General features: G+C 42.1%; 1 protein-coding gene across 5 annotated transcripts in view; it reads left to right on the top strand.

Annotated features, from left to right (window-relative positions):
* The window catches only part of STARD13 (StAR related lipid transfer domain containing 13), a 562,325-nt gene that overhangs the window by 516,376 nt on the left and 23,475 nt on the right, over nt 1-22,474 (top strand). For all 5 annotated transcript variants that reach the window (XM_055244120.2, XM_063619303.1, XM_055244119.2 and 2 more), the window contains 4 exons: nt 5,697-5,760; nt 17,777-19,137; nt 20,534-20,707; nt 21,842-22,001. In XM_055244120.2, the coding sequence (XP_055100095.2) occupies nt 5,697-5,760; nt 17,777-19,137; nt 20,534-20,707; nt 21,842-22,001 (1,759 nt within the window). The remainder of the gene's footprint in view (nt 1-5,696; nt 5,761-17,776; nt 19,138-20,533; nt 20,708-21,841; nt 22,002-22,474) is intronic.

Below are 22,474 nucleotides of genomic sequence, written 5' to 3'. Positions count from 1 at the left end.
CATTTTGAATTAATTTTTGTGATAGTATAAGGTCTGTGTATAGACTAAATTTTTTTTTGCATTTGAATATCCACTTGTTGCAACAGCATTTGTTGAAAGACTACCTTTTATCCATTGTATTGCCTTTGCCCCTTTATAAATGTAAGTTGACTCTATTTGTGTGAGTCTGTTTTGGGTTCCTCATTCTGCTCCATTTATCTCTTTGTCTATTCTTTCACCAGTACCATACTATCATGGTTACTATGGCTTCATAGGAAGTCTTGAATTTGGATAGTGTCAGTCCTCCAGTTTTGCCCCTTCATTATTGTGTTGGTTATTCTGAGTCTGCTGTTCCTTTATATAAATTTTAGAATCAATTTGCTGATATCCACTGTTTTGGTTTTTTGTTTGTTTGTTTGTTTAAAACTGGACATTTTAAATATTGTAATATGGCACCTCTCGAAATCAGATCTTCTCTTCCCAGGGTGGTTATTGTTGCTATCTGTTTAATGAATATCTGGAACTAATTCTCCAAAGTCTGTATCCCTTCTTGTATCCACTGAAGTATCTACTCAGTTAATTTAGTAATCAGCAAATGTCTTAGATACCTTCAACCAATCCCTAAGTCTTTGCTGACGGGCTCTTTGTGCATGTTACAATATGGCTTCAACGCTCCAGCAGGCAGTTGATAACTCTGCCTTAGCCTTGACTTCCTGCTTGTGCAGATCATCAAGGTCAGCTAAAGGTGGAAGATTAGGGCCAGCTCAGGTCTTTCCTGGGTATACACACAGTTCTGCACATATACTTGGCCTTCTAGATTCCTAGGAATACATTGGAACTTTTCTAAGTCCCGTATGGACATCTCATTCTCCCAGCTATTCTTTTTAAGCTTTTTGGTTAGCATCTTGTTTGGCTGAACTGTTATTACCATTTCAGGCAACTGCCATGTTCACTAATTACTACCGACTGTCTTTGACAAACACCCTGGGTATAAGCTAGTTTCAGTGATGATTTGAGTCAGGTTAAATAAAGATAAGCCCTGTGAATGGGGGTTTTCAGGGAATTCCCAGACAGCTCAGATAATGACAATTCTTTAGTAATGGAGTTTTGGGGAAGCTCAAACACATTCTTCCCTCTCCAGTGGATGCAAGGCTACTAGTTTTCACAGCTGCTTTGACGGTGATGCTGTTGATTTTCAAAGCTCCTGAAAAGCTGGGGAAAAGGGCATAGGAATAGGGTGGGTTTGAATGTCACAAAGCTCACTGTCCTTACATATGTTTAACCATTTTTCTTAAATAGACACTTAGTGTTACTTAGTTTGTTGAAAGCCCATATCAATTTACAGCTTTCTTAAAAAGTCGATTTTGATAATATTTGCCAGTACTTTTGTTGATTTTATGAAGATGTGGGGTTTTCGAGGTTTTTACTTAACCTTTTTCACTGATGTCACTCGCTTGCATTATTTTTTATTCAGCTTTATCTAAATATAATTTATATTCAAAAAAATCACCAAAGTATACAATTTGATTAATTTTGTGAAATGTACAGTTATGTAACTATCACCACAATCATGACATAAAACTTTATTTTTTCAGCTACAGGGTCCTACTGTGTCATCCAGGCTGGAGTGCAGTGGCGTGGTCTCAGCTCACTGCAGCCTTGACCTCCCAGGCTCAAGCGATCCTCTCACTTCAGCCTCCTATGTAGCTAGGACTACAGGCACGTGCCATCATGCCCAGCTAATTTTTTTTTTTTTTTTTTTTGAGATGGAGTTTCACTCTGTCACCCAGGCTGTAGTGCAATGGCGCGATCTCCGCTCGCTGCAACCTCCACCTCCCGGGTTCAAGCAATTCTCCTGCCTCAGCGTCCTGAGTAGCTGGGATTACAGGCATGTGCCACCACACCTGGCTAATTTTGTATTTTTAGTAGAAATGGGGTTTTACCATGTTGGTCAGGCTGGTCTTGAACTCCTGACCTCAGGTGATCCACCCGCCTCGGCCTCCCAAAGTGCTGGGATTACAGGCGTAAGCCACCACACCCGGCTTAATTTTTATACATATTTTTTGTAGCGACAGGGCCTCTCCATGTTGCCCAGGCTGGTCTCAAACTCCTGGGCTCAAGCGATCTGCCCACCTTGGCCTCCCAAAGTTCTGGGACGACAGGCATGAGCCACCATGCCCAGCCATGACACAGAACATTTTTGTGACCTCAAAAAGTCCCCCAGTGCCGGCATTTGGCAACCACTCATCTGTTTCCTGTTACTATAGTTTTGTCTTGCCTGAAATTTTTTTGATGAGTGGAATCCTGTAGTGTATGCTCTTTGCGTCTAGGTTCTTTTACTTAGCATAATGACTCTGAGATTCATGCATAGTGTTGTATGTATCAATAGTTAGTGCCTTGAATTGTTGAGTATTCCATTGTATGGATATACCACAATTTTTATATCCATTTACCAGCTGATGGACATTTGGGCCATTTCTACTTTTTGGCTATCTTATGATTAAAGCTGCTAGGAATATTCAAGTACAAACCTTTTTACAGCAAAAAAAAAAAATTATAAAAAGTATAAATCTTTTTGTGGACATATGATTTCTTTTATCTTGCATAAGTAGCTGAGAGTGGAATTGCTAGATCAAGTGCTAAAAATATATCTAATTTTATAAGAGACTGCCAAACTGTTTTCCAAAGAGACGGTACCCTTTTGGAAGTTTCAGTAGTTCTGAATCCTTGCTAATACTTAATGTTGTCAGCGTTTTTACTTTAGGCATTCTGTTGTGTAGTGGTGTCTCGTTATGATTTTAATTTGCATTTCTTTCATGACTGATGATATTGAACATCTTTTCATGTCTTCTCTTAGAAGTATCTGTTCGAATATTCTGCCCATTTGAAAAATCAGGTTGTTTGACTTGTTACTGAGTTTAAGAATTCTTTAGGTGTTCTGTATATGAGTCCTTTATCAAATACATGTTTTGCAACTACTTTCTCCAAGTAGAGAAGCAATTTGTAAGGTACAGGCAAACATCTGAGTTTAGGGGCAATAAAAGGACCCAGAGCTACAAAGTCAAATCTACTTAGAGTCTTCAGCTTTAGAAAATAACAAATAAACTTCCTACATGTGTCAGAAAGTATAAAGCATATTCGAGTCTGTGGTATATAGAAGATGAATCCTTTGATGTCTTGTGTGTATGTCATAGATCAAAAGCTTTTCCACAGAAAAGCAGAATGGAGTGTTTTGTTTGTGCTTCCAAACCATAATGGAAGAACAAGTTCACTAGATAAGTTCATTTGATAAATAACAGGCAATCCTTCCCTAAACAAACCTGTTACAGAGCCACCAAATGTGCAGTATCAACCATTTTTTTCTCACTTCACACCCGCTCTTAGGTAGACATGCTAACACATGTGGAACAGACCAAAGAGACAGGCTGAGAACCTGCCAAAGATGGTCTCAGACGAGATGATGAGCTTCCAACTCAGCATTGCCTGGTATATCTGACACTAATGAATGTGTAGTCAGAGGGTACATTGGAGATGGCTGAAAATGAAGAGAGTCTTTAAACATATTTCAGTCAGTGAGCGACGTGAGAAAAAGTTGAGTAATAGAACTGGTTTCAGTGTAAAGTTTTAGAACTGGTAGTGAAACCAATTAGGAGGCTGATGCCTGACTCTTGATAAACAGTGACAGGAGACTGAATTAGGGCCAAAGGAGAGGCAAGACTTCAAAGACATCATAGAGGTATAATTGACAGGATTTGGTGATCAATGAATGTAGATTGTGAAGGAGTAGAGCCTCAAGATGACATTATTTTCTAGTTTGGGTGGCCCATTGGTGATGCTCTTAGTCAAGACAAGACAGTAAGTAGGAGAAACAGGTTTTGAAGAGAATGCAAAATGTGACTCTGGCCTCAAATGAGATGCCTGGGCTGGAGACAGAGGACTGGGTATCATTCGAGTCTAATTTATGTTAAGATTCTTCAGTAAGGCCATGGAGAGTAAAAAAGGATGGACCTCAGTCTGAATTCTAACAAAAAAAATTAATAGTTAAGAGGCAAGCACTGCTTGGTGGCAGGAAGGAGATAGTGTCCAGAGAGATGAGATAATTCATAATCTTGAATGTCAAGGATGAAAAGAATTTCAAGGAATGATGGGTACTAATTTGTTACTATTGCTATTAATAGGTCTTTGCTAAAAAGAAGTCATTGAATTTGATGGTTAGAAATTCATTGGTCAAAACTGGAAACGAGCTGGGCGCAGTGGCTCACGCCTGTAATCCCAGCACTTTGGGAGGCCGAGGTGGGTGGATCACGAGGTCAGGAGATCGAGACCATCCTGGCCAACATGGTGAAACCCCATCTCTATTAAAAATACAAAAATTAGCCTGTGTGGTGGTGTGCACCTGTAGTCCCAGCTACTCAGGAGGCTGAGGCAGGAGAATTGCTTGAGCCTGGGAGTCAGAGGTTGCAGTGAGCCGAGATTGTGACACTGCACTCCAGCCTGGACCACAGAGTGAGACTCCGTCTCGAACAAACAAACAAACAAATAAAAGAAACGACTGGAAACAGCTCAAATGTCCATCAGCAAGAGAATAGGTAACCCAATTGTGTGTCTTCATACTCAGCAACTAAGCTGAATGATTACTGGTATACTCAACAACATGAGTCAATCTCACAAACGTTGTGTTGAATGAAAAAACAGTCACTCAAAAAATACATACTATATAATTCTACTTACACAATGACCGAGAAGAAGCAAAACTAATCTATGGATGATAGAAGTCATAAAGAGGGTCTGGGCACAGTGGCTCATGCCTGTAATCCCAATGAAATGAAAGAAATGCTGGGTAACATCTTTGAGAGTCCAGCTGAGGGTGAAAATCAAAATGTATTTATTAGCATATGTTGCGATGATGGAACGTCATGACCGAGTGGCTTAAACAACAGAAATTTATTTTCTCACAGTTCCGGAGGCTGGAAAGTTCAAGATCAAGGTGCTGGCAGGGTTTGGCTCCTGGTAAGGTCCTGTGACCTGTAGATGTCTGCCTTCTCACTGTGTCCTCACATGCAGAGAGAGGGAGGGAGCTCTCTGGTATCTCTTCTTACAAGGACACTAATCCTCTGGGATCAGAGCTCCTCCCTGGTGACTCCTTTACCCTTAATCACTTATTTACTCCAAATCAATCATGTTGGGCATTCACATATGTGAATGGAGGGCTTCAATATATGCGTTTTGGAGCGACATAGTTAGCCTATAGCGTGTATAATTCAGCACTGTAATGTGAGTTATTTTCCACCTATACCCAACCATCTGAGATCAGGAGAGAAGATACATGGTTGTGTTGATCCATATTTGGAGGTTAACAGGATAGACTTGATGCAAGGTCAAGGTGGCAAATGATTGGAGGGGTTAGTGAAAGTATGGCTAAAATGATCGGCCATGGATTCCGAGAACAGTGGAAAGAGAAGCCAGAAAAGGGCTGGGTTTAGATTAGGGAAAAGGCAGGGATTGGTAGGCTTAGTGGTAGAGTCCTCGCAGGTCAGGAGGCTGGAGCACAAATGGGAACTACTTTATAGCATACCTTCTGTGGGTGCAGTGCTGTCTTGGGACATAATTGGTTGTTCCTGCAATTTCAACTTTACTGGAAATAAAGGAGGATTATCAAACTGGAGAGATTTAAATTCATTAGTGAAAGTAATCATCACATTTTTCTTTCCTTTTAGACGACTAAATACGTTGAACAAGTGTGCCTCAATGAAACTTGATGTGAATTGCCAAAGGAAAAAGGTAAGTGCCCACATCTTAGTAAGAATGTGGCTATGCCAGTGAATGCCAGGAGTTTGAGACCAATCTGAGCAACATAGTGAGACCCTTGTGTCTACAAAAAAATAATAATAATAAATTAGCTGGGCACAGTGGCTTGTGCCTGTAGTCCCAGCTATTGAGAGGCTGAGTTGGGGGCATTGCTTGAACCCAGAAGGTTGAGGCTGCAGTGAGCCATGATCATGCCACTGCACTTCAGCCTAGGTGACACAGTGAGACCCTGTCTCCAAAAACAAAAAAGCAACATGAACCTAAGCAAAATTTTGAAATGCCTGACCATCTATGTGTATTCTCCATGTCCCATTTCATCATAACCACCTAAATAAGTCTATTATAAACTAAGACTGAAATCTATTTGTTTTACCATTTCATTTTGCTTTCTTTTTTTATTAGAGGGTTTGCGTAAAGATGTAAAATATCTCAGTGCTTTATGGTGATCTTTCAGAAGTGTCTGTTGTAAATGTCAACCCCTTATTAGACTCAAATGCTTCACAGCAGTGAGTAGATTAAAAGTTCAGAAAGGATCTGGGGGTCCATGGTGAGTGACTTCTGGCTCATTTTTTCCAGTAGTGTTTTATTTCATGCACGTGTCAAGATGCCTCCACTATCAGGCAGATTCAGTTGGTAATGTATGAGGGGGCCCGGGGACAGTGTGACAAGATCCTGACCTCTGGCTCATCTTCCACCGTTCTCCCCACCGTGCACTTCTCTCTAGCCACAAGGAATTTGGTTCAGTCCGAAAAGTCACTAAGCTCCCTCCCCATCACAGGGCTTGCCACGTGCTGCGTCCTCTTTATGGATAAGACTAGAGATTTGAGTTTTGAAATAAAGCTGTACTTTATTGAATATGTACTGTTTTCTAGGAACTAAATTATGTACTTACCACACGTTATCTCGTTTAATCCGTTGAGATGAGGCTTCTCTGTTTTCTATATAAGGAAGGTAAATCTTGAACAGGCTAGGTCATGGCCCACGATCTTGCAGCTAGCGGCGGAGCAGGGTCTCTACCTCGGAGGTGTCTGACTCCAAAACCAAGGCTCCTAGCCAAAGTGCTGTGCAGCCTCTCTTTTTCACCGGATTGATTCTTTTAAGGAAATTCAGAATTAGGATCCTTAACTACTTTTTTCATTTAACATCTCCACTACGTAGCAACTCAAGCCTCTGTGTATTTTGAAGGATCAGAGAAAACATCTTTGAATCAAAAGAAAGTGTTCTTGGCCAGTTGTGGTGGCTCACACCTGTAATCCCAGCACTTTGGGATCCCAAGACAGGTGGATCATCTGAGGTCAGGAGTTCGAGACCAGCCTGACTAACATGGTGAAACCTGTCTCTACTAAAAATACAAAAATTAGCTGGGCATGGTGGCACATGCCTGTAGTCCCAGCTACTCAGGAGGCTGAGGCAGGAGAATCACTTGAACCCGGGAGGCGGAGGTTGCAGTGCGCTGAGATCATGCCACTGCACTCCAGCCTGACAGAGAGAGACTCCGCCTCAAAAAAAAAAAGGAAGTGTTTTTATCCTGGTCTACACAGAGAAATGATTAAAGCCAAAGGATTTTAAGTTACTCCTTAGTAACCTAATCTTTAAAAATAACTTTAATCTGAATTTCTGCTCTAAAATAACACCAAAAAAAAAATCAAATGAATTTTGCTGGACCTCACCTTAAAAACAATTTGGGATTTGAGCTGGGAACCAAAGATTTAAGCTGAGGAGGTAAAATAGTGAAAAACAATATCCAGAGAAATATTAAAACATGAGCAGTTTGTCCAGGCCAAAGACAAATTAAAAATGTGGGAATAAACCTCCCAACAGCTGTCTGACTGAATAGACCCCTTGAGAAGCATACATACTATTTGAAGCATGAGGGTCAGATGTTATTTTGATTGGAACACATGGTTCTTATTAAACTGAACACAGCCAGGCCTGTGTGTCTAAAGTGTGGGTCCTCAAATGGCTGGTCTATACAGCTGCCTATACCGACCATTAGCTGCACTGCATCATAAAAGAAAATGCCAAAAACTAATGACATGAGTTGTTTCCACACAGTGGAGTGATTGGATTTTTCCCCTGTCACCAGCTTTTCAAAACCCACAGGCGAGATGGGCTTGAATAACATTTGTTTGGTTCTTTGTGCGTTACCTTCACAAAAGCTCCTCTGTAAATTGGTCACTTCGTTTTTCTGACCTTAATGTAGTCTTTATATCGCATCTAGTGGCACACACCCTTAAAGCCCCTGCTTAGCTATAGGCCTCAGAATGCATGCACTTGAACAAAATATTGCTTTTCACATTGTAAATTAGAGAGTCATGGCCTGAATTTTCAAATAAATAATGCTGACATGTGGTCTCCACCTACTTATGAATCTCAATAATGACCAGAATCCATGGCCAGATTGAAGCAACCACTCAGGAGAGACTGTGTTGTGATACCCGTTTCTGTGATCTTCCTCTTACACAAGCCATAGGCTTTATTTAATCCTTTATCTTACTGTGAAAAAATAGAAAAAAAAAATGAATAGGAGCTAAGACTAGGCCAAATGATCACAAATAGAAAAGGAGACTCGAGAATCGAGCACCCCGTGAAAAGCTTCAGGCAACTTCAGAATTTATTTATTTGGAAGAAAAATAAGGCAGCAGCATTTCCTCTAGGTATGTCCCCATGTTAAGCCATCCAAGAAATAGAAATAGAATCCCCACCTCCAATCTGCAGAGTCCCAGCCTTATTTAATTCTGCAGAAAGTCATCCCCAAGTAGCTAAACTGTCTGGGGTCACAATTATTGTACCTTGCGACTGCCGGACCTATGAAAGGGTTGCAGGTGCTGGCTCAGCAGTTTGTAGAGAGAGCAAAAGCTAACACAGGGCTTCCTCCCCGCCAGGCACTATTCCTTGTCCTTAACTCCGTGTCACAGATGCAGAAATTGAAGGGCTTGGCACTTGCCCAAAGCCACACAGAAATAGCAGAGGCAGGACTTGAATCCAGGTAATCTGGCACTGGACTGCTACTCCTCACTTTTCAGAGGTATTCAGAGACAAACTGGAGCCTAGGTGAGCCTCTAGCCCTTGGCCTGAGACCTGCAAGGGTATCACGTTTCCTCAGCAATACATCCAATTCACTGCGTGTATTGTTTTTATAAGAGGCATGGTTCTTGCCATCTGTACTGAAGTCCACAATTTATTTATTGTCTTCATGGCAATTGTGTTTAATCCTGTAGATTTTTGTGGACTGACACAAGGAAGAAAGTGAAAAGTCCACAAGTAGGTGATGATGATGATGAAGGCTTTTTCATGCCTGGCTAGCCATACACCTTTCTTATACATGAAATGCCACTTCCAAAGCACTGGGAGAAATGACATCACCCCTACCCTCCCACAATACAGTTTCTAACTGTTTTGCAGAAGAGAAAAGGGATCCTTTAAGGATTTTAGATGACCTTCCCTGCCTCTGTAAGAGTCAGGTGGAGGAGTATTCTCGAGCTTAGCTGTACACCTCACTGGAAGACTAGCATCCCAGCCAAGAGCATTTCAGGAGACAGGACACCAGCACTTCTGCTGCCTGCAGCTCGGCCTCTCCACTCCCGCGGCATTCCCAGCGGCCCATTCCTGCTTCCAAACAGGCAGGCCCGGCCACGTAGCTGCAGTTAACGTCTAAATTTCTATGTGACTATGGATGACTTGCCTTTTGCAGCTGTGGATTTGTGGGGGTTCCTGTTTCCAGTGTAAAGATATGGCCAAACTCCATCTTTTAAAAAAAGCCCTTCTTTATGGAATGTCTGGTTGGCATCTGTCTCTGAGGAATATATAATTTCAGTGAAGAATGTTCTCATTTTTAGAAAAAAAAAAAAAGCCAAACAGCGGAGACTCATCTAAATTAAAAACACCAAGGCACACACAAAGTAGCTTTTCTCGGGAAAATGTTTCTTCCTCATTATTACCTAGAAAATTCATGCCTGCTCCATGATGACATTGAAATCCCCTGATTAAAGTGTTTATGTGATTCAGCTTCTATTCAAAGTAAAAGCCAGAGACTGAAGACTCCAATTAGGCTGTTTATTAAATGAGGAAAGAGAAGGACACATATCCACATGGGACTCTTACCTTTCCTCTTACCTAGGAATATGTCTCAAGAGTGAAAGAGCAGCTTCCAAAGAAGGTTCTGGTTGAAGTTACAATTTTAATAAGGCTCTCTGAAATAATGACCAAAGGTGGAAGGCAACACAGAAACCATGACTAATTGCCACCTTGCAGCCAGCACCTCCTGGCCTGGATGCCGTTGGCATTTCACAGGCACTGCAGCTGTTGACAAGGGACCCGGCCCCCACCCCACCCCTACTTCCCACTCCCTTGCACATCCCCGCATCTCCCACCAAATGAGACACCTCCTGGCAACTCCAAAGAGCAGTCAGATGAGAGAAAGTCCATCATTCACTTGGCCGGAGAGTATTAACAGCCTTGAATTGCAAATAATTACGTGCGAATGTCCTAAAACTGTAGGATATTTGAGTTGGAAGGATCTTTGGTCTTATTTTCCAACCTCCCACTCACTCACTGCAGGATTTGCTTCTTAGAGCATCCCTCTCCCTCACAATTTGCTGAGCCACCGTTTATTATAAGCTTCTCAACATGACAAGCTCTTCACATGGCAAGGCAATTTATTTTACTCTACCGACCAGAAAGGCCTTCCATATGATAAGCTAGGAGCTGATTCCTTCTAAACTGGCCCATCTGATCCTAGCTTTTTTCCCTGGTGAAGCACAGAATATGGATCTCCCCATTCACTCAGAAGCCCTTTAGCTCTGTCCTCCAGAACAGGAATCAGCACACTTCTGCAACTGCTTTCATAAATAAAGTTTTATTGGATCAATAGCTACGCCCATTCATTTCACAACAATGGCAGAGCTGAGTAGGTGAGAGAGAGAGACCTTATGGTGCATACACCTAAAATATTTATGATATAGCCCTATATGCAAAACGTTTTCAGACCCTTGCTCAATCTAGAACAGTTTCTCAACTGTCAGTGGTGAATGACTGGTTTTCTTATTTTATTTTTTTCCAGTCTGCCACAGACTAAGATACTTTTGTAAAATTCAATACAAATGAATTATTAGAAATATTAATTTTAACAAATTATAGAAAATACAAGCCTTAATGTTTTATTGTTAGGCTCAACTGACACAAAGGCGAGCACCGATAAATATAATCAAAACAAATATAACAGGAAATAATGATGCAGGATTTTTCTCAGCCCCACTTCGTCAGCTGGAAACTTCTGTGCCTGGCAGTGGCCTCTGCTTCTTTGTTCCTGTCACCCTGCTCTGTGGCCTGTGGCTCCCTGGCTGACCCAGCCCTGCCGCTGCTTCTTGGCGCCAGTGAAAGGAGGGCTGCAGCTTACAACCCCTTTTGACCCCACTGTTCAGTGGGTCCCAGGTTCTTGTCCCGCATCAAAGAAGAATGCGGTTATGCTGACAATTAAAGGGTGAGGAGGGTGGAGAAGAATTTTATTGAGTGACACAACAGCTCTCAGTGGAGAGGGGATGCAAGTGTGGTCCCGAAGTCGGGTGGTTTTCTCCCCTAGTGTGGCTGGATCTGGGCTTTTATAGGCTCAGAATGGGGGAGTGCCTGCTGATTGGTTTGTGAGTGTGCAAAAAAGCTAAAAGAAAGACACCAATCAAAGGTGGGCATGACAGTGTAAAAAACCAATTAGGGAAAGGTAGGTATATGTAAAATAGATGAAGGGTGAGGATCAATCAGAGGAAAGCATGCCAAATGGAAAGAGAGGTTCTCAATCCAGTCTGTGGATTTGTAGCTTGGCTTTCAGCCTTCAGACTATCTTTGGCTTGAAGGTGGGGTTTCACCAGGAAGCTGCCCCTATTTGCCTAGGCATTTGACTGCCTCCTGCTGCTATCAATAGAAAAGAATTATAAAAACTGTTCAGATTTTTATTGAAAGTGTGCGTATATGTGATTAATACAAAGAATCACAATTGTGCTCATACCATTTTTGTTGTTCATCTGTCATAACTGAACAAAAAGTTTACTTTGAAACAGAAATCCCCCAAATTAAATGCCTATATGCACACTTTGAACAAACACTTTGACTGCAAATGTATAAGATATATATAATTTTTTTTTTGAGGTAGAGTCTCACTCCATCACCCAGGCTAGAGTGCAGTGGTGCAAACTCGGCTCACTGCAACCTCCGCCTCTGGGGTTCAAGCGATCTCCTCCCTCAGCCTCCCGAGTAGCTGTGACTGTAGGCATGCACCACCATACCACGCTAATTTCTGTATTTTTAGTAGCAACGGGTTTCACCATGTTGGTCAGGCTGGTCTCAAACTCCGGATCTCAGGTGATCCGTTTGCCTCGGCCTTCCAAAGTGCTGGGATTACAGGTGTGAGCCACCATGCCTGGCCATAAGATTTTTAATGTGACAACAAGTTTCTTCTTTGTTATCTAAGTTAAGTGGGATTGATAACAATGCTACTCATGGGTAATAATGTATATCTAAAATTCTTTTGTTTGAGTACCAGTCATCGTAGGGAAACTAGTGAAGAAAGGTTTTTTAAGGCAAGTTAAAAGTTTAGGGTATTCCTTTTCACTGACTACTTTAGGGTATTCCATTCACCTTTTATTCAAAATGATGTAAGTGATGCTGTGTTTCCAAAATTCATCTTCAGTTCTTCATCTCTAGCCAATTCTTATAATTATAAATTTATAAATGTAAATTACCTGTGAAGCAATGGATTCTGTACATTATACACTTTGAGTTATGGTAAGCAAACTAACCTTGAATTGGCACTTGTTGTAAATCAGATCGACCACACACCAGTACCATGCTGCTGTCACTCATAGGACTCACCGTGTGAATTTGACTACACCCAAACTGGTCTCTACCCTGTTTAGTGAGACAAATCCACTGATTGTGAGCTCAGATAGCACAGACTTTTAAAATGGTGACAAATGGTTTTAATGCTTGCTCTCAATTTCTGTATCTACCTCATTAAAGACCAAGTTTGGGGACTGGCAGCCCCCTGACCACACTCTGAGTAGCACTGTCTAAAGTTCCTCATTTCTAAATCAAGCTATTAGTTCTCTCAGTTGTCCACCCCAGGAGGTTGTGGTTCTTAGATCCTTGGCCATTCTGATTACTCTTCTCTAGAAATGTACCCCTTAAAATGTGGGGTGCTTAGAAAGAACCCATTGTTCCTGATATATGTGACCAGTGCAGAATGCAGTGGGCACTGACCTTTTGAGTCTTGGGATCTATGCTCTGGTCATGCATCCTAAGGTTGGTGTCTTTGTTCAGTAGCCATATTACATGGTTAAGTCACATTAAGCTTACATCTGCCAGAACTCTCAAGTCTATTAATAGCAGGAAGGGCTGTTGAACTATGTTCGTTTTATCCTGCACATCCTGTAGTTGATTTTTGAAGTTAGAGTCATTATATTTTACTTTTATGAAATTTTATCTTATTAACAGGTCATCCTTCACTTCTGTTAAGCTCTACACGCTTCTCAGTATTGCTATTCTCTAGCAACAATAACTAGTTTCATCTACCACTTTAGGGTTTATATGGTGTTGTCACATAGAGTCCCATTTGGTTCTGTTGATAAATCATGCTAGATGTGCATTATTATTGTTTTCATTTTACAACTCAGAAATCTGAGTCTTAAAGAACCCTTAGCACATAGCCTTATACCATCTTTACAGTTTGAAAACATGAGTTCCGGCCCTTTCAAGTAACCCTTAAAATGATCATAACCTTGAGACATGCTTCCTTCAGTTATTTACAGTCTTTTAGTCACACGCTTTAGAGGAGTTACTCAATCAGTTACTAACAAAACTCTCTGTAGCAAGCTTGTCCAACCCATGGCTCATGGGCTATATGCGGCCCACGACAGCTCTGGATGTTCCCCAACACAAATTCATAAACTTTCTTAAAACATTATGAGTTTTTTTGGCCATTTTTTAAAGCTCATCAGCTATCATTAGTGTTAGTGTGTGTTATGTGTGGCCCAAGACAATTCTTCTTCTTCCAATATGGCCCAAGGAAGCCAAAAGATTGGACCCCCCCTGTGTAGCATCTAGCTAGTGAGCCATATTGTCCACAACATGGGAACTTATTTTCAGTTGTCTTGCTGAAATTCTGATGTTGCATGTCCCTGGTACATCCATGGTTTCTGAGACAGGAGAATAAAGTTAGTTTGATGTATTCTTTTCTTTATAAACACATCTGACTCCTAGAGATTTCCATTTTGCGTTTCTAAATAATCACAAACTATTTATTGTTAACCTCAAAAAAATTATCAAACAGATGAAATCTGATAATCTCTTTTAAACAATCAGTACACTTCCATAAATACCACTGGAGAGTCTGAAATGTGCCTGATGCTCTGCTGGGTCCCAAGTGCGTAAAAAAAACTTAAACTCTACTGCAATGTGTTTTTCATACTGCAGATCATGGCCGCTTTGTAGGTTGTCAAGTGACAACCTTTAAAAAAACAACATTGAAAAAAATAAAAAAAAAAAATAGACTAAACTAGACGAAAAAGTATCAGAATACAAACAAACAAGGATAATTACTTAAGCATAACTTTTTTTTTTGCTTTAGTATAGTCTGTATGCGTGCCCTGAGTTGTGATGGAAAATATATTTTTTGTTGTATGTCACTATCAAATAGTTTGAAATATCCATCATTAGTGGAAGAAACAGACACAACCATTTCAATACCCTTTGGGACGTACCATGGTCATTGTAGACACAGGGTGCCAAAGAAGAATGGTCGTTTTTTTTCTTTGTTGCATTTTGTTTTCTATTGCTTTGGTTTTTGTTTGTTTGCTTTGGTTCAAACAACCTAAATACTGCAAAATTTCCCTGAGCTGTTTTCCTTTTTTCCTAGGAGTTTGCCACTTTTTCACATGCCTTAGTTGGGCTGTAAATATCTTCCTGTTGGCCAAAGTGAGTATAATAAGCTCTTAGAGACCAGCAGACAGGTCCAGGCTTTCCCTTGCCAGGCCACAGTGCCCAGCTTGGCATGTGTTCTTAACCTAAATAAAGGAGTCCCTATCCAACTAGTATGTGGTGTGCTGGCATCATAACCAGGTTTGAGAGAGGTAGTTGGGGCCAACACTAAATGTTGTAGTTTCTGTTTTAAAATATCTGTATTTTCTTTAAAGTCATATCCTTTTTTTTTTTTTTTGTCTTCTCAAAAACTGTCTGCTAAAAGGGCTTTTTCACAGTCCTTATTTAATATCAACTTCTCACTAGCTTCCTAAAATGCAATACAAAAATCCAATAAGTTCAACGTTCAGCCTATCATGGCACCTTGTGTATAAATGACCCTCATATGTCAGTTTTTATTATATCGATCACAGGAAAAGAGGGAGTAGAAAGTACTAGTAGGAAAGTATATTTTGAGTCATCATTCTGGAGTCTTGCCCTTTTTCCACTTGTACAATTATAACTTTCTAAACTCTTTCATCAGAGCTTTATACAACTTTTTTGAAACTCAAAGCTCATTTTTGACTGTGGTCTCAAGCTGTAGAATTCTTTTTTGTTTCTTTTTGTTTCCTTTTTTTAAGAGACAGGGTCTTGATATGTTGCCCAGGCTGGACTCAAACTCCTGGACTCGAAAGACCCTTCCACCTCAGACTCCCAAGTAGCTGAGATTACAGGCGTGAGCCACTGTATTAGTCCATTTTTCACGCTGCTGATAAAGACATACCTGAGACTGGGTTATTTATAAGTAAAAAGAGGTTTAATGGACTCACAGTTTCATGTCTCACAATCATGGTGGAAGGCCAAAGGTACATCTTACATGGCGGCAGACAAGAGAGAATGAGAGCCGAGCAAAAGGGGTTTCCCCTTATAAAACCATCAGATCTCATGAGACTTATTCACTACCACAAGAACAGCATGGGGGAACCACCCCCACGATTCAATTATCTCCCACTGAGTCCCTCCCATAACACATCAACACATGGGAATTATGAGAGCTACAATTCAAGATTAGATTTTGGTGGGAACACAACCAAAGCATATCAGCCACAGCACCTGACTTCTAAGCCATAGAATTCTTTTCTGTACCTTGGCTTTGTACTTGCTTTCACTTTAAACTCGAATGTTCAAGTTTGTCATTTAGTCAAACCTACAGAGAAACTAGAATTTTAAAGGAATAAACAAGAATAGGAAGATCCCCACAATGATTAACTGCATCTGCTTATGTTTCCTTAAAAACAATACACTGCAAGGTTAAAGGGAGTTAAAGTGGACGCTAGATACATAAAAAGATTGGTAGGCAATTAAACAAACGTTGAAAGATACAAATAAGCAAATACCTCTCAGTGAGGGACTGCTGAATGCACTACCTTCTTTATTCCCTTCAGCAAACCTATGAGGCAAGACCCGCTTCAATCTTAAAAGTGACAGAAACTTACTTTAGAGAGGGTAAGTAGCCTGTGGACAGTCACCTAGCTCTGAACTGGTATCACTGACACTTGGAACCAGGTCTTAAAACTGAACACCCAAGTAGAGTAAAATAAATTTAATTCAATTCACAAAAAATAAGCAATTATTATGTCCTTGGCATTGGAGAGGCTATACATATGAATAAATATGTTTATATGAATAATGAAACAGAGAAACACAGGTTCTGCTCTTTTTTATTTTTTTGAGATAGGGTCTCACTTTGTTGCTGTGGCTGGGGTGCAGTGGTGCCATCACGGCTCACTACAGCAGGCCTGGCTCTTGATGTCTTGATGACTTTACCTGTAACAACTGAGAGCGGAGTCTCTCAAGCAGAAGGCTTCTAAGCTAAAAAAAAAAAAAAAAACAAAAAAAAAACATATGATTCTATTTGGACTACACTGTGGAAAGCTATTTCGATGGGGAAGATGCTGGAGACAGGGTTTCTCCCACATTTTTACTGTAACAGATCCAGAGAGAGGTGGCAAGGCCTACACGAAGAGAATGAGAGTGAAATTACGAATGAGGGAACAGATTTCAAAATCAGTTCAGAATTAGGTTTGGTGATGTGCTTGGTGAGGATGAAGCAGGACCTGATGATTCATTTTATTTCAGAAGGAAATTATATGCTCCAGGTCAAGGTCTGTGCTGGACCCAAGGCTATGCAAAGCTAAACCAGGCCATCTCTGACCTCAGGGAATGCAGATGCTGCTCTCTCAGGGGCTGCAAATTCAGGCAGAAACCAGACACCTAGAGTCAATGTGTGAGGCGCAGAGTGTAAGACAGTGCCAAGCCGCAGGGACCCACTGCAGCCACACAGATGTGTGCGTCCTGCCAACGGCATTCTGACTCGGAGTTGATTCAACAGAAGAAGACTGCTCATGCAGAGTAGCCGGATTGGATCACAAATAGCGAACTCCAGAATGGCTCCCTCATCCCTACTTAAAGAAATTCAGTGGGTCATTTTGCTGTTACCTTATCTGGGGAATACAAGATAAGAATCAAGTGCAGGGGACTAAAATAAGGAGTGTCAGCTTTGAGATATACTGAAGTTAAGATTCAGAAGAGGCAAGCTGGAAATATGGTCCCCGGGGCTCAGTGAAGAGGTTTCTGGAAAGAAGTGCCTTTTATGGCAGAGTTGAGTTCCTTTGTGAAAAAGAAGACTGCAGGTGCTTTATATTTAGACCGTCTAGTCTGATGTAATTATACCTTCTTTATAATCAGTCAGGGAAAACTTCTTAGAGAGGAAGGAAGGAAGCATTCAAAACCTCTTTGAAAATGGGAAGGAAGAAAGCTTGGCAAGTTGAGAAGAATCTTCTGGCCACTGGGAGGAAGGGTATGTACAAGACAGTGCAAGTGGTGGAAGGACAGCTTAGAGGTGCCCAAGCAGCTCACACCTGTGCATGGGAGGACAGAGGGGAGGGAGGTGGAGGACCACACAGGGCTGCCCTCAGCGCACCCAGAGTTCCTGCCTCAGCCACGCTGTCTGCTAATGGGCATTTTCCTTGGTGTTCTGCAGGGTGACGACTCCGATGAGGAAGATCTTTGTATCAGCAACAAATGGACTTTCCAAAGAACCAGTCGCAGGTGGTCTCGTGTGGACGACCTCTACACACTGCTCCCTCGAGGAGACAGAAATGGGTCACCGGGTGGCACGGGGATGAGGAACACGACCAGCAGTGAGAGCGTCCTCACAGACCTGAGCGAGCCTGAGGTCTGCTCCATTCACAGCGAAAGCAGCGGAGGCAGCGACAGTCGCAGCCAGCCAGGCCAGTGCTGTACAGACAGCCCGGTCATGCTGGATGCCCCACTGGTCAGCAGCAGCCTCCCGCAGTCCCCCAGAGACATCCTCAACCACCCCTTCCACCCCAAGAATGAGAAGCCCACGAGGGCTAGGGCCAAATCATTTTTGAAACGCATGGAAACACTCCGAGGGAAGGGAGCCCATGGGAGGCATAAGGGGTCAGGGCGGACAGGTGGCCTGGTGATCAGCGGGCCCATGTTGCAGCAGGAGCCAGAGTCCTTTAAGGCCATGCAGTGCATCCAAATACCAAATGGAGATCTCCGGAATTCGCCGCCCCCGGCCTGCAGAAAAGGGCTCCCATGCTCTGGCGAGTCGAGTGGCGAGAGCAGCCCATCGGAGCACAGCAGCAGCGGGGTGAGCACGCCCTGCCTGAAGGAACGCAAGTGCCACGAGGCCAACAAGCGCGGGGGCATGTACTTGGAGGACCTGGATGTGCTGGCGGGGACAGCACTGCCGGATGCAGGGGACCAAAGCCGTATGCATGAGTTTCACTCCCAAGAGAATTTGGTGGTGCATATTCCCAAGGATCACAAACCAGGAACATTCCCCAAGGCACTTTCTATTGAAAGCCTCTCTCCCACAGATAGTAGCAATGGGGTTAACTGGAGGACCGGTAGCATCTCCCTGGGCAGAGAGCAGGTCCCTGGTGCCAGGGAGCCCCGGCTCATGGCGTCCTGTCACAGAGCCAGCCGAGTCAGTATCTATGACAATGTCCCTGGCTCCCATCTATATGCCAGCACAGGAGATCTTTTGGACTTGGAGAAAGATGACCTTTTCCCTCACTTGGATGACATTCTGCAGCATGTCAATGGGCTCCAGGAGGTAGTGGATGACTGGTCCAAAGATGTCTTGCCTGAACTGCAAACTCATGATACGTTGGTCGGGGAACCTGGCTTATCCCCCTTTCCGTCTCCTAATCAGATCACCTTAGATTTTGAAGGGAACTCTGTCTCAGAAGGTCGGACGACACCCAGTGATGTGGAAAGAGATGTAACATCTCTTAATGAATCTGAGCCTCCTGGGGTCAGAGACAGGAGGGATTCTGGTGTAGGGGCCTCTCTGACCAGGCCAAACAGGTAGGTGGCATGCATTTGTGAAATGATTTTTCATCCATTTCATAGTAATTGTGTTCTGTTTATTTTTTAACAAACATATACAGAGTACTTACTAAATGCCTGCCTCTGTTCTAAGTGATTTATGTGATTAGGAATTATTTGAACAGAAGTATGACTTCTGTACAGGTATCATGGTGATTGAATCCATGTTAACTCATATTTATTTGTGCTTATCCTTTATTTTGATCTTAGTTTTATCCAAAAATATTTTGAGCTTCTTATGTGCAAAGCATTATACCGGGCACCATATGCAGGGAATCCTGGATAACCAAGACCCAGTTCCTAGGCACCAACTCTTCCCCTGACCTTCCTGTGATGCATTCATCAAAATGTCTCTTCCCCAAATTTTACACTTTTTTTTGCTCCTATAAGAAATGTCTGAGGTCTGAGATGTGTACTCTGCAAGTTTGTTTTTGCTTTAAAGTGCCAATTACAAAGTACATAAAAGCTGACCTACAAAGACCGTTTCAGAAGCACCATAGAAAAATGGCCCTGGGAGGCCCAAACTGGTAGAAACAATACCACTGTGTGTGCTGCTGGGTTTCTGGTTGAGGCAAGGGTGTGTCTTGGGGCTCAGTGATGTGTCACCTCTGTACCTCTCATCTTCAGGCTCCATCTCAATACTGAGCAAGAGTTAGAGTATAGACACATGGAAGACAATGAGAAAATTTTCTACAGCCCTAGACATTCAACAGCTCTCTCTGTCTCTCTCTCTGTCTCTGTCTCTTGCTCCCTGTCTGTATCTCTCTCTTTCTCTCTGTCTATATCACTCTACCTCTGTCTGTCCTGTCTATATTGCGCTATCTCTGTCTTCCCTCTCTCTGTCTCTTGCTCTCTCTGTCTATATCTTTCTATCTCTGTCTGTCTCTCCATCCTCTGCCTCTGTATCTCTATCTTTGTCTCATCTCTCCATCTGTCCATCTATGTCTGTCTCTCTTTTTTCTATCTCTCTCTCTGCTCTCTCTGGTTCTATCTATATCTCCCTGTCTCCATCTCTTTCCTCTCTTTCTGTTTCTCTCTCTCTCTCTTTCACACACACACGCACTCACTCACACACAGTCTCAGCTGCTCTCAACACTTTGGGAACAAATTTGGAATAAACAAACATAATATTTCCTCTATCATTTATTTAAACCCCTAATAAAATGGATAATAAGACTTTTTCCAGATTTATCTGACTTGGAAAAATCATGTCCTATGTTTGTTCTGCACACTTGTGTCTTCTGTTCCATTTGCTGTGCGATTTTCTTTGCTCAGATGCTATCTTGATTAGCTGCGTGTACATTGGTGATGTCCCGTGTTTCCCGCTACCAAGTGCACTTTGTGACTGGCTTCTCTGATGGTCTCTCTGGTAAAGGCGACTCCGATGGAACAGTTTCCAGCTGTCGCACCAGCCCCGGCCGGCCCCAGCATCACCCCACATCAGCAGCCAGACGGCCAACCAGCTGAGCCTGCTCCAGCGCTTCTCGCTGCTTCGCCTCACGGCCATCATGGAGAAGCACTCCATGTCCAACAAGCACGGCTGGACGTGGTGCGTAGCACATTCACCTAGGAGGGGATCCTTGCTCTAGAGCTAAGTGTGTGATTGCAAAAGCTTCCATGTTTACTTTATGATTTCTGAAGAACCCATTCATTGCCTTCACTGATGTTCTCCTGGACATAAGGCATGAGCTCTGCTGTAGCCTCGATGCGACGGACCCTACAGGAAACATTGCTCTATTTGTAGCTCTCAGTTGGTTTCCAAGGAAGGCAGTCAGGCTCCAAGAAAGGAAAAAAAGACAAGTAAAGGGTGCTTAATTGTGAACAGAGGAAATAAAAATAAACTTGCCATAAATTAATCCTGGCAGTTTGCGCAGAAACAGCTGTCACTTGTACCTTCTGGCCTGATGCAAAGCTTACCACTTAGAGCATTGATTCATTCAGAGAGCATTTAATTCTTCAAATACATTTCTGCTTTTATTTCATTGGCAAATAAAAACAAGAATATGCAATAAACCTTGTAATAAGGAATTGACAGAAGCATATGTTAGAACTTGAATGTGGACCTATTATAGATGATTTGGTGGATTTGAAAAAACACAAAATGTGTCAGTAATTGTTCTATGTTTTATATTATGCATATAAAAAAATCAATGGGGCTTTTATAAAATATTTTAGAAGGTTATAAATTCATGGTCAAATCAATATATGCTTGTGTATTAAAATGTCCTTTGAAAACTACAACTAGCTCTAGAAAAGTAAGGATAGAGCCAAGAAATATTGTTCTTCTTTTCTCCCTTCCTTTTCTTCCAACCCCAGCCAGATTTCTTCTTCCTCTTGTAATTTTTAAATTTGTTTTGTTTTCTTGGAAACTTTTAAGTGTTCAGCACTTAAGAAATAAGTCTATCACAATTAAATTGGAAAGTTGTCCACTTGACCTGAAAACAGAGCTACAAATACATTCTGGTAACGTGACTCATGCTGTTTAGTAGCTAGAGATAGCACGCAGGCAAGGGCCGCACAGAGCACAGCCATGTCCTGTGATTAATGCAGAGAGAATGTTGAGTTCACCCCGCGTCTGTTGGGTATTCCAACAAAAGCTTGGCTTCCCTCATGCTTGCTTCCAGAGCCTCTCCCCACAGTGTGCCCCAGCAGGCTTGCATGACCTGGTTTCTGTGAATTCTAGGTCAGTTCCAAAGTTCATGAAGAGGATGAAAGTTCCCGACTACAAAGACAAGGCTGTCTTTGGCGTTCCCCTCATAGTCCACGTCCAAAGAACGGGACAGCCCCTGCCTCAAAGTATTCAGCAAGCACTGAGATATCTACGCAGCAACTGCCTCGATCAGGTAGGGCTGTAACCCCCCCGCTGCTGCCCCACCGCCCCCAACCATGGGACTGGATTGATGGGATGTCAGACTGAGTCAGATCTGCGCAATATCAGGCAAGACATGCCTTACCAAAAATAAAAGGCATTGTGACCTTTATGTGGCAATATTTAATTTGAACAAGACACGTCCTATTTGAGGATGTTTCCTCATTGGCAACTTAAATGATGACCTGGAGTGACTGCAGAAAGTTGATGTTAATAGTTTGTTCCTGTGATGTCTAATTTGCAATCCCTAACAACTAGAGTTAAGCTATGTACTGCATTTCCTTTGTAACTATTATTTCATTGCCACCATTGATTTCACACTGTTCTTTTATTCCTATTATTTTTGAAAAAGCATTAGGTTTTTCATGACTCCTTTTATTAATTCTTTTTTTTTTCCTTTGAAGCAGCATCACGACCAGGAAAACTTAAATCAAAGACAGATTTATT

The sequence above is a fragment of the Symphalangus syndactylus genome, chromosome 15 (assembly GCF_028878055.3).
Source record: "Symphalangus syndactylus isolate Jambi chromosome 15, NHGRI_mSymSyn1-v2.1_pri, whole genome shotgun sequence".
Classification (NCBI taxonomy): domain Eukaryota; kingdom Metazoa; phylum Chordata; class Mammalia; order Primates; family Hylobatidae; genus Symphalangus; species Symphalangus syndactylus.
The sequence above is the reverse complement of the archived record's forward strand: the minus strand, read 5'-3'. Positions and strand labels throughout refer to the sequence as shown.